Source organism: Sphaeramia orbicularis, chromosome 14 (genome assembly GCF_902148855.1).
Source record: "Sphaeramia orbicularis chromosome 14, fSphaOr1.1, whole genome shotgun sequence".
NCBI classification, from domain to species: Eukaryota; Metazoa; Chordata; class Actinopteri; order Kurtiformes; family Apogonidae; genus Sphaeramia; species Sphaeramia orbicularis.
The window spans coordinates 19,958,245-19,972,486 of record NC_043970.1 but is presented as its reverse complement, the minus strand read 5'-3'; the positions used below and the strand labels follow the sequence as shown (position 1 = coordinate 19,972,486).

Here is a 14,242-nt window from a genome sequence, read left to right as displayed (position 1 = left end):
GTGATGACTCTTGGCATTTCACAGAGCCTCTCTTTTTGATGCTTTATGAATGAACAATGGGATCTTCTTGTTTTTTGTTCTCTTCATGTGCTTCACAACCCTGTGCTTCACATCCCTCAGTGTAATTTATAAAAAAAAACAAAAAAAACCAACAAAATACGATTAAAACTCTGATGTCCTGTCTCATCTAATGTCGCTGTGTTTCCATTCATGGGTTTTATGTGCATTTTGAAGTATCAAAAAAAAAGGATGAAGGCAACAACAGGGTTTATGGGAAACTGAGTCACCTTATTGGGTTGTGACGTAGTGAACAGTTCACGTGGCTGATCCACTGATTCCCACATATTCACATCAAGCGTGAAAACATGTCTGGATATGTGGACTGATGAGACCAAATTATTCCAGTTTCATCCGTGAAAAATAAGACACATGGTTCTGGTTTGCAATTAAGGATGGGAATTGACCGCTATACTCATGTCAGCAGGGCTGGGTTAATTCTACTCCTGTGTATAGTGGTGAGGTTTTTTTTTTATCTTAAATTCAATTCGTACTCTAGATTTGTGAAATGTTCTATATGTGAAGCATTTGTCATGTTGTAACCACAACCACACATTATCATCCTATACACCATTGAACAAAATCTCAGATGGAGCTCTTTGTGTTATTTATTCATTAGATTTAAGATTAAATCTAATTATATTACAAATGAAGAAAATGAGTCCTAAATGAGTTTACAGTTACTCTTTACTCTTGTTTCATAAATAAGTTTCAGGTTTCTTTAATTTTCATTCAGCCTCAAAATCAACTTAATAACTTAAAGTTTATTGGGATATGCATCTGTTTTGGGCTGTATCAGCATGTTTTTCTGACAGCTGCACATTATAGAACAATGTTGTCAAACTTATACATCTATATCAGGAGTGATAGCAGAGATGAAGAAACAGTTCAACAAAGTGTACCTTCATTTCACAAAAAACATGACAACAGTGTCCTGTAATGTCTATAAAATTAGCATTTCAAGTATGAGTGGAAACAGCAGAAACATGCTCAGACTATTCTGAATTAGTGGTAGGGCTGCACGATATTGGAAAAAACTGACATTGCGATTTTTTTTAACCCTACGATATATATTGCAATATGAAAAAATACTCAGGGGGATATAATAGCTGTGTGATGCCAACGTAAATGGTCAAACAAATTAGTTGTGTCAATAGGTGCAAGGCACTGTCGACACAGAACACGTGTTTCAGTATCATCCTTCTTATAGCCCAAATAATTCTAGATAACTGACGTTGCTTTTCTTTTTGGCACCAAGTCTTCCTTTTCGGTGATTTGCTCCTGTTCGTTGCTCATTTTTCAACATTGCAGTGTTTCTCGTGGAACTGTTCTGTGTGCGCAATTCGGCCTGGGGGGTGAGGGTGCATGTGCACGCACTTCAGTCAGTAGGTCGGGGCACGGGCACACACACGTGTTTTTCAGTCGGTAGGTGGTGGTAGTGGTAGTGGTGATGGGGGGGGGGGAGTGAAAACCTTACCAGTGGAGACACTGTGTTGTTACCAGCAACTCACTCCATGTGCAGGGGTGTGGTCTGCTTCGGCAAACTGATTGAAAATGAATGTGATTGGTGGATTGCTGAATGCAGTGTGTGTCAGGTACCCTTAAAATTAAATGAGAACATGTTGAGTTCATTTGCCTCCAACATCGCTGGACCTGTGATGTGACTATTGTGCACATGTACATCGCGATAACGATGCTCAAACAATATATCGTGCAGCTCTAGTTGGCAGTTCGAATCCCACTCTGTCCTAGTCATGTGCTGTTGTGTCCTTGGGCAACACACTTCACAACCAGTTTACCACCACCAGAGTGAGAATGTGAGAGCTAATGAATAATGGATCAATAATGTGAAGCACTTTGGGTGCCTTGAAAAGCACTACAGAAATCTAATCCATTATCATTCTCTAAACAGTGTGGGTTTAAATTCCAGGAATGCTTTGTGTCTGGCACTTTACCCTATTTTACAACACGACCAATGTATTGAATCGCATGTATATTTTCTTCACCGTTTCTTTGCTGTCACTCAGTTTCAGAAAATAAAACAGCTGTCATTAAGAACTGTCTAGCTCTACTTGTTCCCTTAGAAAAATAATCAGGAATTAGGAATTAAGATAACAATATGACTAAATAATCGCACTGACATATATATACATATAAAACTGTATCAATTCCCATCCCTAATTGTGACTTCTACGTCCTCTAACGTAGACTCTAGCGCCACCTTCTGACTGCTTTCTCTTTTTGCAACATTTCACTTCAAATTTGCTTGACAAACATATGGAAACACGGCGTCTCTCTGCTCCACTAGTTCGCCCTGTGTCTGATGGTTTCATAATGTGTCATGGATGGAGAACAGAAACGGACGTTTGCAGTGCTGTCTGTCTCTGGATCAGTCTTTGCTTACATGATTGTGACAGCCACTGTTTGGTTCCATGTCTTGGAAGACCTCTCGACCGGCTCGTCGTCCTCGACCACCCGTGATCTTATCGGAACGGTGGCTCTGGCTGTTGCGGGTTGGGCCTGTACAGCTGCTGCACTCGGACCGGCCGCCCGTTGGCTGGCCAGCCGCCTGGTAACTGTCCAATGACCCTGAGGCCGACTGGCTGGCCATGTCCTGGAAGTGGGGTGCTGGGGCTGAGGATGTGGGTCTGTCCCAGTGGGGGTTCTGGCGGGGGAGTACTACTCTGATGGCATGGAGCCGAGGCAGGGGGAGAAACAGGGTAATGGGGGAGCAGGATGGCCGGCGTCAGCCCGTAGCGGACCTGGAACACTCTGAGAGGTCCTTGAGCTACGAAGCCGTTGGGCCGCTGAGGATCCTGGTTCTGCTCTGAGTCCTTCTTCACCTCTGGGACTTTGCTCTCCTGTTCCTCCGCTCTTTTGTTTTTCCCCGGCTGCTGCTTTGCACGAGAGATCTCCTGCATCTTCTCCGCTTGAGCCCGGCGGATATGGTACGTCTTCCTGGAGCTCTGGAACGATTCCAGGAACGCATCCAGGCTTACGTTTCCCTCCATGAACTTTTCCAGCAGCTCCTGTGAAGTAAGACAGACAAATAAACCAGCATCAGCAGACAGGACAACGCACAAAGGGAGGTCTGACCCTGGGAAATCATTCAAACAAACTCCTCTGAGTAGAAAGAGGATTTAATAAGCTCGGGGATGTTTACCCATGAACTTTGGCATAGTTAGTCTGTAACAATATTTCACTCCAAGTACATTTTACTCAGCTAACAATGGTCCATGTGCAGCCACTGTTATATGTGCCAACGCCTGAAAGGCCTGTGATCTGTGTCTGAATGTGTTCCCAGGATACTAGGAGCTGGGTGGGAGCAGCATTATTTGTGAAGTAATCACAACAAAACCCAGAACCTGCTGCTATACGACAGTAATCTGCAGCAGTTGACTACACCAGCCAATTAAATGCATGCACAGGCACAGTCCTGACAGATACTTTACAAGAACAACAGATCTTTACTTTCAAAAAATGGATGACAAAGTAATTGCTGTCATGACAATTTCTGATAACTGTAAAAATCTATTAACCTAAACTGATCACCCTGCATCTACTTTAGCAAGATTCATCATTAGATTGTGTATGCAGGAATATGTGATTAAGAGGACTATATTAAATGCGTATCCAGACAGGACAGATTAGAGGATATTTACATAAAACATGCTAAAAAATACATTAAAAGTGCACCAGGTACTGAATGGTGAGAGCAGGTTTGTGTAATGTGTGCAGCTTCAGAAAGTGACTAAAATATTTTATACCAACAAGGAAAAATTATGTTTTCTTTGCACAAGGTTAAGGGAGCATAGTGGACTGAAATGACAGGATATTAGCATGCGGTGGTGTACCTTGAAATATGATAATGACTGTTTTTGTCTTTTTGTGAACTTTCTGTCAGCAAAAATGAGACTTTAACCTTCAAAAGTCTTTTAAAGAAACCCAATGATTTGACATTTATTGCGACAATTACCAACATGACTTTCATCATGATTACATTTTTGGCCACAGCATCAAGTTCCACTTCAAATATTGGATTCTGTAATAAAATAATTTCAGTCTAATTACATCTGAAATCCCCAATACTGCACACAGTGTTAGTACAGATGCTACTCTCTGTCTGCATTAGGACAGGATACATACTTTATTAATCCAAACAGGAAATTAGTTTCAGAGCAGCGGCTCCAATCTCAGCCCACACAACACACGGAGAAACACTAGATATACAGTATAAGCACAAAAAAATCAGTAATAATTGCACGCTTAAAGGCATTGAGACGATGGATATAGTATGGAAAAATATACAACATACAATATGTGACCTGGAATATTAGAAATACAAAGCTGTGCATGCATTAGGATTATGAGATGTGATGGTAATTACTGTGAAATCATAGAAAAACCTCATTTGATACAAGGAGGATGAGTGAAAGTGAAACAAAATAATCCTCTTACTTGAACTGTGTCTTTTTTTTCCATTTACTTTAAGGGTCCCTAAACTGCTATTGTACTTTATGTTAAGGTTAGGTTAAATAGGGAAATTCAGTCTCTGCATTTTACCCATCCTAACACGACACACAAAGTACCTAGCATTAGCATTAGCACATAGTACACATTTGGAGCTATATGTACCAATGTACCTATATACACTACAATCAAAAAGTTAAGGATATTTCTTTTTTTATTTTTTTTGTCATTTTTGCCATTTGTAAATAAAACTGTCTGGTCATTCAAAAAATGTGTTTTAATTCATTTCACACACAAAAAAGTAAAAAGCACTGTGCATGAATTCCAACTCAAAAAAATAGCCCAAAAATTTAAAATATCCTTAACTTTTTGTTTGTAGTGTATATATATATATATATGTTCTTTTTTTTAATAGAGGTAAACTGCAATCAATTCTATAGTATTGATGAAGATCTGGTGTTGGTCCCAAAGCATCTTCAATAGCAGATCACTGCTTCTAATACATGCTAATGCTAATGCTAGATACTGTGTTTATGTATTAGGATGGTTAAACTGCAGGGACCAAAATTCTGTACCAGGATAATACATATTATATTATATTATATTATATTATATTATATTATATTATATTATATTATATTATATTATATTATATTAGGTTGTGTTCTATTATATTTCCTTTATTGTCAATTCAAAGCCCAGGGTAAAACAGAAGACATGTAATAATAACAAATAGTATGATAAGCTGAAATAAAAATAAAATAGTAGAATAAGAAAAAAATGAAAGCAAAATAAAAGAATGATGCACTACTCACGTCCACTCCACATACACATCGATGCGTCCTCAATCATACCTATTGCATATCATTCAGTTTCCTCAAGTAATGTTAATTCAATGCTTGTAAAAGTTAGGAAAGTTAACCTTTAATCTTTAATTCTGAGGAAACCTGCTCAGAGAGTACAGGTAAACTCTGAGGCTCTGGTCCAACTCTATAAATGTAATCAGATTTCTTTGGACGAGTCTTAGGATGCTGAAGTCAAAGTTATTTTGACTAGCAATATCCCACGAGAGTATCAAAAATGTCATTTTTTTCTGTTCAGCCCCAGTTCCACTGCTTGTCAGAATAAAAATAAATCAGTCCGTACAGTCCTGTGGAAGCATCATGGGTAACTGCATAATTTAAACCTAGTGCAATATGTTAGTTTTTTAATGTACATTATTTAGAGCAGCAGTTCGGTCCAGTGGTCTTTGTTTTCTCTTCCAGACATTTTTCTTCAGTAATGGGGACATTTGTACCAATAAATCTATATCTTCAACTGAGATTCTTTTATCTTAATGTTTCTTGTGCTTCAATTTCAGCTGTGCCTTTACGCTTCAAATTGATTTAACAACACCCTATGGTCTCTTAAAACTTGGCTTTATAGTGATGTATGAACATAATATTTTTATCGTTCATGCTCCAGTGCGCTCCAGATGAAATAAACCCTGCAGTGCTTGTAAAAACAGTATACAGGCGGTAAAGCCAATATATTCAATGACCTCAGGTTTAGTTAAGGGTATCTGTACCAGATGGCAGAGCAGTGGGAGGAGGAGTAATAAACTGGAAACCAATCAATATGACATGGTTGACCAGTGGCTGAGTGGTGGACGAGGACGCACAAAGTGTCCATCTGAAGACGTGGACTTGGACTCAGATATGGTGTCTGTTAATGGGAATTTTTTAACACTGAAAAAGTTGTTACTGTGTTGTTTCAAGAAAATGTGCCCATGGTTCAAAAAGTTTTTCTTAAATAAAATGAACTTATTAACCAGCAGGCCATCTCATGAAAATGACCACACAGTAAGTTGATGTGTCCACAGGAAACCAGGTCAGTGGGAGAAATGAGGTCAGAACATACAGAACACGTTCCCAGAGCATCGTTCTGACCTGATTAAGGACAGTGTAGTGTCTGCTGAGGTGTACATGCATCACTCATACTTTATCTACTCTAATCTTCTATCCTGCATACTGTGCAAACTGCCTATAAGATCTATGCATATGTTTTTGTATTTGTGCATTTAGATATGTTTTATAGGAATGCATATGTGTGTGCAGATAGGGTCGAGTGCCAAGAAAATAAAAGTTGTTAGTAACATCAGTAATTTGTGTCAGTACATTTTGGCTTTAAATTACTTGTTTAAGATGCTACAAGATAGAAATTACAAATGCCATGGATGTTTTCCCTTTTTTGTGTTTCTTTTGTGCCACTTTTGTCTCGTTGCGTCTTTTCTTACTTACTGTTTTTACCTTATTCCCTGTTTTATGTTTTTTTTAATTTCATGTCTTTTGTGTTGTTTTTTTCATTTTACATAAAAGTCTTTTTCCAAAATTTTTTCTTACCATTTTCAGCTGCACCTTTACCAATGCTTTTATCTTGTTATGTCTCTTTTTTTTTTTAAATTCTATTTCTTTTATTTTCATGTTGCCAGTTCTTGATGTGACTGTCACCTTACTATGACTTTCACAAATAATTTTGAGGTGCAAAATAAATGTCTAGTTTCTCAAGATCATAAATCAACTTCAAAAGTTTAAAAAATTTGTTGTGATGCCTATTAATGTGATTTGATATTTTTCATCATTATTTATGACATTTTAGCCTTAAAAACCTAGGACAAATTTTCTGTTGATTTCTAAATAAATTTGTCTCTACATCTAGCCTTTCCCATGTGATTTATCACCATTTCTACATTTTTCAGTGAAAATCAAGCATTTCCCTAATTTACCGATCATATGTTCATAAAAACTCTGAGTGAATTCAAAGGTTATTATATCAAAACAGAGAAAATATAGCAAAAATATATAATTACACAAAACCCAGCCTGTAATCCATTGTCATTTGTCAAACTCCATGGGTTTTACTTTTAAATCAGTGTTAGAGAATATGACGGTGTTTCCATGTTCACTACGGAACCTCTGAACATCCAAATAGGTCATATCTAATAACCATGAAAAGATGATAAACTGCATTTTACCTGAATAATTTACATGTACTGATAGGATTAAGGTTTGGAAAAGTTCTTAAACATTTTATTTCAGTATAGGCTTTTGGTTGCCGGCGGCTGTTTGTGTCTTTCAGGGTTCATGAAGCCCATTGTTTATCAAATGTTTGCTATTTGTCTGTCATCACATGATGTATACTGTCACACTGCTCGGCTCTAACCACAGTCACGTGTACTGACAGCTGGAATAGTTTGAGAACATGTCATACACAGCTGTACGAGGCTGAGCACAGTGCTCATGGACACGGCGTTTGTGTCGGGGTCATTTGTCGATGTTTGATGTAACTTCAGTCTCTGCTGGCTGCTGCCCAGCAGCTTTAGCACAGCACGACCCTGAGAAAATGAGCCTGTGAACTATGGTTACTGACAAAAAATGTATAGCCAGTGTGCTGTGGGTGTCCTCAGTTCAATATACTTCTGCAAATAGAGAGAAACAAGCTCAGTGTCGAGTCTGAGGGATCATTTGAACAACCACACAAACCCTCTTGTCAGTTTTATCCCCAAACTCACTGTAACTTGGGTGATTTTTACAAGCACCGGAGACAACAGTGAGTTTGTCTCTCTCGTCAGATTTCACTTTTCATGTCACTACCTGACAGGAATCCTCCTAACAGGGAGGCTTGTTTGACTTTAGGCAACAGGAGGAGAAGAAGAAGATGTTGGCCACAGTTTTCAAAGGCAGCGATACTGGATGTGTCTGTCACTGAGGCCAGAAAAAACCCCAAAACGGGCTTTTCCAGATTTCCATGGCCACTAATGTGAGGTTTGAATGATGATGATGTGCTGCTGCTGCAGAACTATCAAGACATTTAGAGGTTTATGCCTCTGGAGGCTTCTGAGGGTTTAATCTCAAACAGATCAGCAGAGATAGTCACAGCATCAGGACTTCACAGAGATAGGCTTGCATTAATTTCAGTTTGATAAAATCCCGGCAGAAGGAAATCACTTTGTGCTGATTAGTCCTTCATACGTACACCTACACGCAGAGAAATGTCAGTTTTAATGTGGGAGTTTTTATCATCAGAGTCAAAATGTGCAAAGGAATTGAAAACAAATCAGTCTGAAAATGTAATATCTTCTGACTTCCTACACTTTTATTTAACACATAAAAACCCAAACATCCATCACCGACCAAAAGCATCTACTGATCTAAACTGTTTAATACCTGTTGATCCATTAATTCTATCAATGCATGTAAATAATTGGTGTAAAATACAGTTATTCATCTTTTCATGGTCATCAGATATGACCCATTTGGACGTTCAGAGGCTAACACCGTCATCTTCTACAACATTGATTCACCAGTAAAACCCATGGAGTTGGATCAATGACAGTGGATGAGAGCGCTTGATTTATGTTCAGTTAATGATAGATTTGACTGAAAAAGTCACTTTTTCCACAGTTTTCTCTGCTTTTGATATTATTACCCTCAACTTCAATCTGAGCTTTAATGAACATCTTCATGATCAGCAAATTAAATACCGGAAAATACTTGATTTATACTGATAAAATATAAAATACAGTGGGTAATATTATAAACAAATGGTGGTAAATCACTTAAGAAAGGTTAATTTCATTTGGGAACTGACATAAAAGTAGCACTGGGTCTTTATGGGTTAAAACTAGTAATATTTGCACAATATTTATTAAACTAAGTTGAAACCACTGTGATTAGAATATCCCACATGAAGCTGAACTAAGTAAAGCTGAGTTACTGATGATACTTGTGAATGAAACAAAATGGCATTAAAATTGATGTCACTGACGATGATAAGATTTGCACATTTCACTCAATATTGATAGAAGGGAACCATCAGTGGAGGGTGTATCCTTCATAAATGAAAACTTTTAATCATTTAGCTTTGCATCATTGACTTTGCCTTTTGACAGCTGAGAAGTCGAGTAGTTCAAGAGGGATTTAGTTGCAAATAACAGAGTGGTTTTCAAATTCTGCTCTAAAATGACATCATATACCATTATCATTATCAGCAAGCCGTGTAAGAAAATACTGAACGTTCCTGACACAACATGATGGCAGACATGCATGTGGATGACAAACATTATATCGCAATAATGACACTTGGAAATCACAATAATACAATAATTGCCCAACCTCAAATGTGTTTTTTTGACTATTACTGAGACCAAATATAAATTTCCTGACGCGGCTGTAGAATCGTTTATCTGATCAGTTTTAATGCAGTATTAGATTCTGGCTCTGTTCATTCTTTCAATCACATTACTGTCTTGATCAATAAAATAATACTCCCCATGGAGCAGTTTAGTTTTCCTCCCCATCACCTAATGTTTTGCCGCAAACATCAGCAGAAATAACCATAATACTAGTGACAAACAGTCTGACTAAGTGTTTTTGTGGTTATTAGGTGCTCATATTTTCCCACTGAACAGATTATTGAAGGTTTATAACAGCCCCTGAACTTGAATTATTATTCCTTCTGATGAGGCAGGTTTTGCTGATTGAAATGACATTTTTAGTCTGATTGGGTTGTTAGTCTGATTATCAGTGGAATATCTTTGTCTATGTAAATGCAGAACTTACTTAGTCAAAGTTAAAAAGTCAGGATTAAGTATTTACTGTCTCGTAAAAAATGTGCCCGAGTATTTTGTGTTTGGCTTGAGGTGGGTGTTATTAAATCAATCAGCAGCCGGTCACACTGACGGCTGAGTCACAGAGTCATCGATTGGATCCGTGTGAGGAGGGGGAGGTGTGCTGAAAGGATCAATTCACGCCCGGAGCTGCAGCGTAGGTTTCATCTGTGAATGCGATTCACTCTCTGTCCTCAATGAAACCAAAGGAAGAGGTAGAAAAGCTGCACGCGAGGTTAAAACAGCAACACGTGCTGATGCAGAAATGTGGATGATTACAGGATAAGGCAGCACCTTCAGTGGTCAACTTATTCTGCACATTTAGCACAACGTAGGATTAACCCATAAAAACACAAACATCCACCGGCAACCTAAGTCAACTCCTGATCTAAAATGTTTAATATCTGTTAATTCTATCAATCCATGTAATAATTGGTGGAAAATGCAGTTTATCATCTTTTCATGGTCATCAGATATGACCCACTTGGATGTAGTGAACATGGAAACACCATTATCTTTTACAACATTGATTCACCAGTAAAATCCATGGAGTCTGATCAGTGACACTGGTTAGAGATGCTTGGTTTATGTTCAGTTAATCATGTATTTTACTGTAAAAGTCACTTTTTCTTCAGTTGTTTTTGTTTTTGATATAATAACCCTCAACTTTAATTTGAGCTTGTATGAACATCTACATCATTACTGTACATTAAATACAGGAAAATACCTCATTTTCACTAAAAAATGCAAAATATCAAGCATAATGTTATACTAAATGATGATAAATCACTTAAGAAAGGTTAAATATTAAAAAAAATCAATTTGAGGACTGTCACAAATGTAGCACTGGGTCTTTATGGGTTAAAGTCTTCATTCCTTGTTCAACCTTTTGGTATCGTCTCATCTCAGTTGGAAGCAAAATATGCCAAACAAATGTAGCTGGTACCAGGTCGTATATGTAGCTTATACCTGACGAAAAAAAAAGTGAGTGGAGTTGAGCTGGTCCCATGCATTATATGTCATGTCACATGCATGTTAACGTTAACACACAGTATATGAAGAACATGTGATGATAAAATCACTCACTGAGTTTAATGAACAGTGACAGTTGAGGAAAGCAAATGGTTTGGGATACAAATTGGATGGATGGATGGATGGATGGATGGATGGATGGATGGATGGATGGATGGATGGATGGATGGATGGATGGATGGATGGATGGATGGATGGATGGATGGATGGATGGATGGATGGATGGATAGATAGATAGATAGATAGATAGATAGATAGATAGATAGATAGATAGATAGATAGATAGATAGATAGATAGATAGATAGATAGATAGATTGATTGATTGATTGATTGATTTACTTTATTAATCCCCTGCGGTCACCACTCCACAAACACAGCCATACCACATGAACACACAATAAATCAATAAATAAATGCAGAGTATAAGTAGTTGTGAATAACTTAGATTAAAAAGAAGTAGACTTAAAAGACAAGATGTGTTTTCCACCTATCACATAAAAACATAAAATCATAAAACATAAAACCATAAGAATATAAAAGCATAAAAACATAAAATCATAGAGACCCACCCGAGGACAGAAGTGTTCCTGAGCGTCTCCCTCCTACACGCCCCCACCCAGCTGCTCCTCCTTCCGTCTTCTCCCACCTCCCCTCCCACTTAAAGAGTCTTACTGCACTGTATTTCTTTGCAACCACCAAGTTTTTACTGCTTAAAGTCAGTAAATAATGGAATCACTGGTACATAAAACTGGACAATAAAATGATAATCATTAAGGTTATAATTGCAGTGTATTTTTTATATTATACAGAGATAATCCATAATCAGTGGCTTAATCTATCATAATAAACAGTCATTTCAGACTCTGATAGTCATCAGTTTTCTTTTTATCTGATTTTAACACTTATTTCATGTTGTGATCCCTTTGTATAGTTTTTTTTTTTTCATTCATCTTCTAAACCGCTTAGTCCTCCAGAGGGTCACAGGGTCGCTGGAGCCTATCCCAGCTACCAGTGGACGAAGGCGGGGTACACCCTGGATGTGTCGCCAGTTCATCACAGGACTGACATAAAAGACGAACAACCAATCAGGATCACATTCACACCTATTTGTTGACCAATTAACCTATTAGTTCACAGGTGTCAAACTTGTGGCCCGGGGGCCAAATCTGGCCCGCTAAAGGGTCCAATCCAGCCCGTGGGATGAATTTGTGAAATGCTAAAATTACACTGAAGATATTAACAATCAATGGTGTCAAAATCATTTTAATTCAGGTTCCACATACAGACACATACAGCCTAATTAGATTTAAAGTGGGTCAGACCAGTAAAATATTATCATACTAACCTATAAATAATGACAACCCCACGTTTTCTCTTTGTTTTTTTGGTGTAAAACAGTAAAAATTACATGAAAATGTTCACATTACCAAACTATACTTTTACAAAAAAAATGTGAATAAGATGAACAAATATGAACAAATCGAAATGTCTTAAGAAAAGTAAATGCAATTTTACCAATATTCTGCCTGGTACTAAATGTTTTGTGTGATTGTAATGCACATGTGTAAATGATAAACTGATAAACCGAGGCATACTATTGTTAAAATTGCACTTGTTTTTCTTAAGATGATTCAAGTTGTTCATGTTATTCAGATTTTTAAGGAAACTTTGTAGATGTAAACCTGATCATAATATAATTTTACTTTTTTCACTGTTATTATTTTGCTGGTCCAGCCCACTTGAGATCAAATTGGGCTGAATGCGGCCCCTGAACTAAAATGAGTTTGACACTCCTGTATTAGTGCATATCTTTGGATGGTGGGAGGAAGCTGACATACCCGTAGGGAACCCATGCGGACGTGGGGAGAACATGCAAACTCCACACAGAAAGGTCCCCCGTGGGATTCCAACCAGGGACCTTCTTGCTGTGAGGCGACAGTACTGACCACTCACCCCTGTCGCCCCTTTGTATAGTTTATTTGTCATAACTGATACATTCTAATTAGTTTCTCTTGTCTATCATTTTTTTTAATTTGCAGGCTTTGTTTTGTCTATATTTGTATTCCACACTATGTGCAGTACATTGTGCTCCCATGTGGAATTTAATCTGATTATAAAGTTTTACTTGCTAATCATAATCACAGTATCATTTTTTTTTTCTTTTTGTCTTTTGGGTTGATTTTGTTTACATTGTTACAAAAGAAAATGCAAAAGATTATTTCAGTCTGCTGTAGTTGTACTTGTTCTCACCATGAAAAGTTTAGAGCTTCAAACAATAGCCTTTTACACAGTTTTTTTTTTTTTTAATCTCATTATAGCTTTTACGAACACATAAATCTCACAACAAACCACTGACACTTATTAATATTGACAGATATGAACATTTTTATCTTCATGATATTGTTGTCTTATCGTCCAACTCTACTGGTCCAGTTATGTCTACAGTGCTGATAAAAGCACATAAAGCTGCATTTCCTAAAGAACAGGGACTGTAAATGAGCTGGGACTGAAGGTTCTTACAGTATGTTCACGTCATTGTCACTGTGGAGCTGACAGCCTACTCCGTTCTGTACAGCGCTGATAAAAGACTGTTGGATTCTTGGCACAAACAAACAATACAGGTCTATTTCTGGAGCTTTTGTTGTTACCTCTGAATGCTCCTCAGCACGTGCCACCTCTTCCTGCAGGAGGTTCTGCGCCGTCTGCAGGCTGCGCCTCTGGCCACGAGCCTCTGCAACGACACACAAACATTACTGATGCATACGGAGGAAGGAGAGGAGATGGGAGGAGATGGGAGGAGAGGAGAGGAGAGGGATGACTTCACTGGAGCTGGAAGGGAAACCCAGTAACCGAGAAACCACAGAGGAGAAAATTATTTTCCAAATCACAAAAGAGTCTGGAGGGTATGTGCTGACGAGGAGATGGTGGTGATGCCGAGGACAGTTTCTGGTCAGAAAAAAGGAGAAGAGGGGCTGTAAATATTCAACTTTGAGCTATTTTTGGGAAGCTGCTCTTAGTTCGGTTTGACCACGAAA

At 37.9% G+C, this 14,242-nt stretch overlaps 1 protein-coding gene across 1 annotated transcript in view; it reads right to left on the bottom strand.

Annotated features, from left to right (window-relative positions):
• Window positions 1-1,851: 1,851 nt before the first annotated feature.
• vps37d (VPS37D subunit of ESCRT-I) overlaps window positions 1,852-14,242 on the bottom strand; it is a 68,609-nt gene continuing 56,218 nt past the window's right edge. Inside the window, exons 3-4 of the mRNA XM_030155121.1 lie at window positions 13,856-13,938; window positions 1,852-3,086 (exon numbers count right to left, since the gene is read on the bottom strand). Of these exons, the coding sequence (XP_030010981.1) occupies window positions 2,541-3,086; window positions 13,856-13,938 (629 nt within the window). The 3' untranslated portion in view covers window positions 1,852-2,540. The remainder of the gene's footprint in view (window positions 3,087-13,855; window positions 13,939-14,242) is intronic.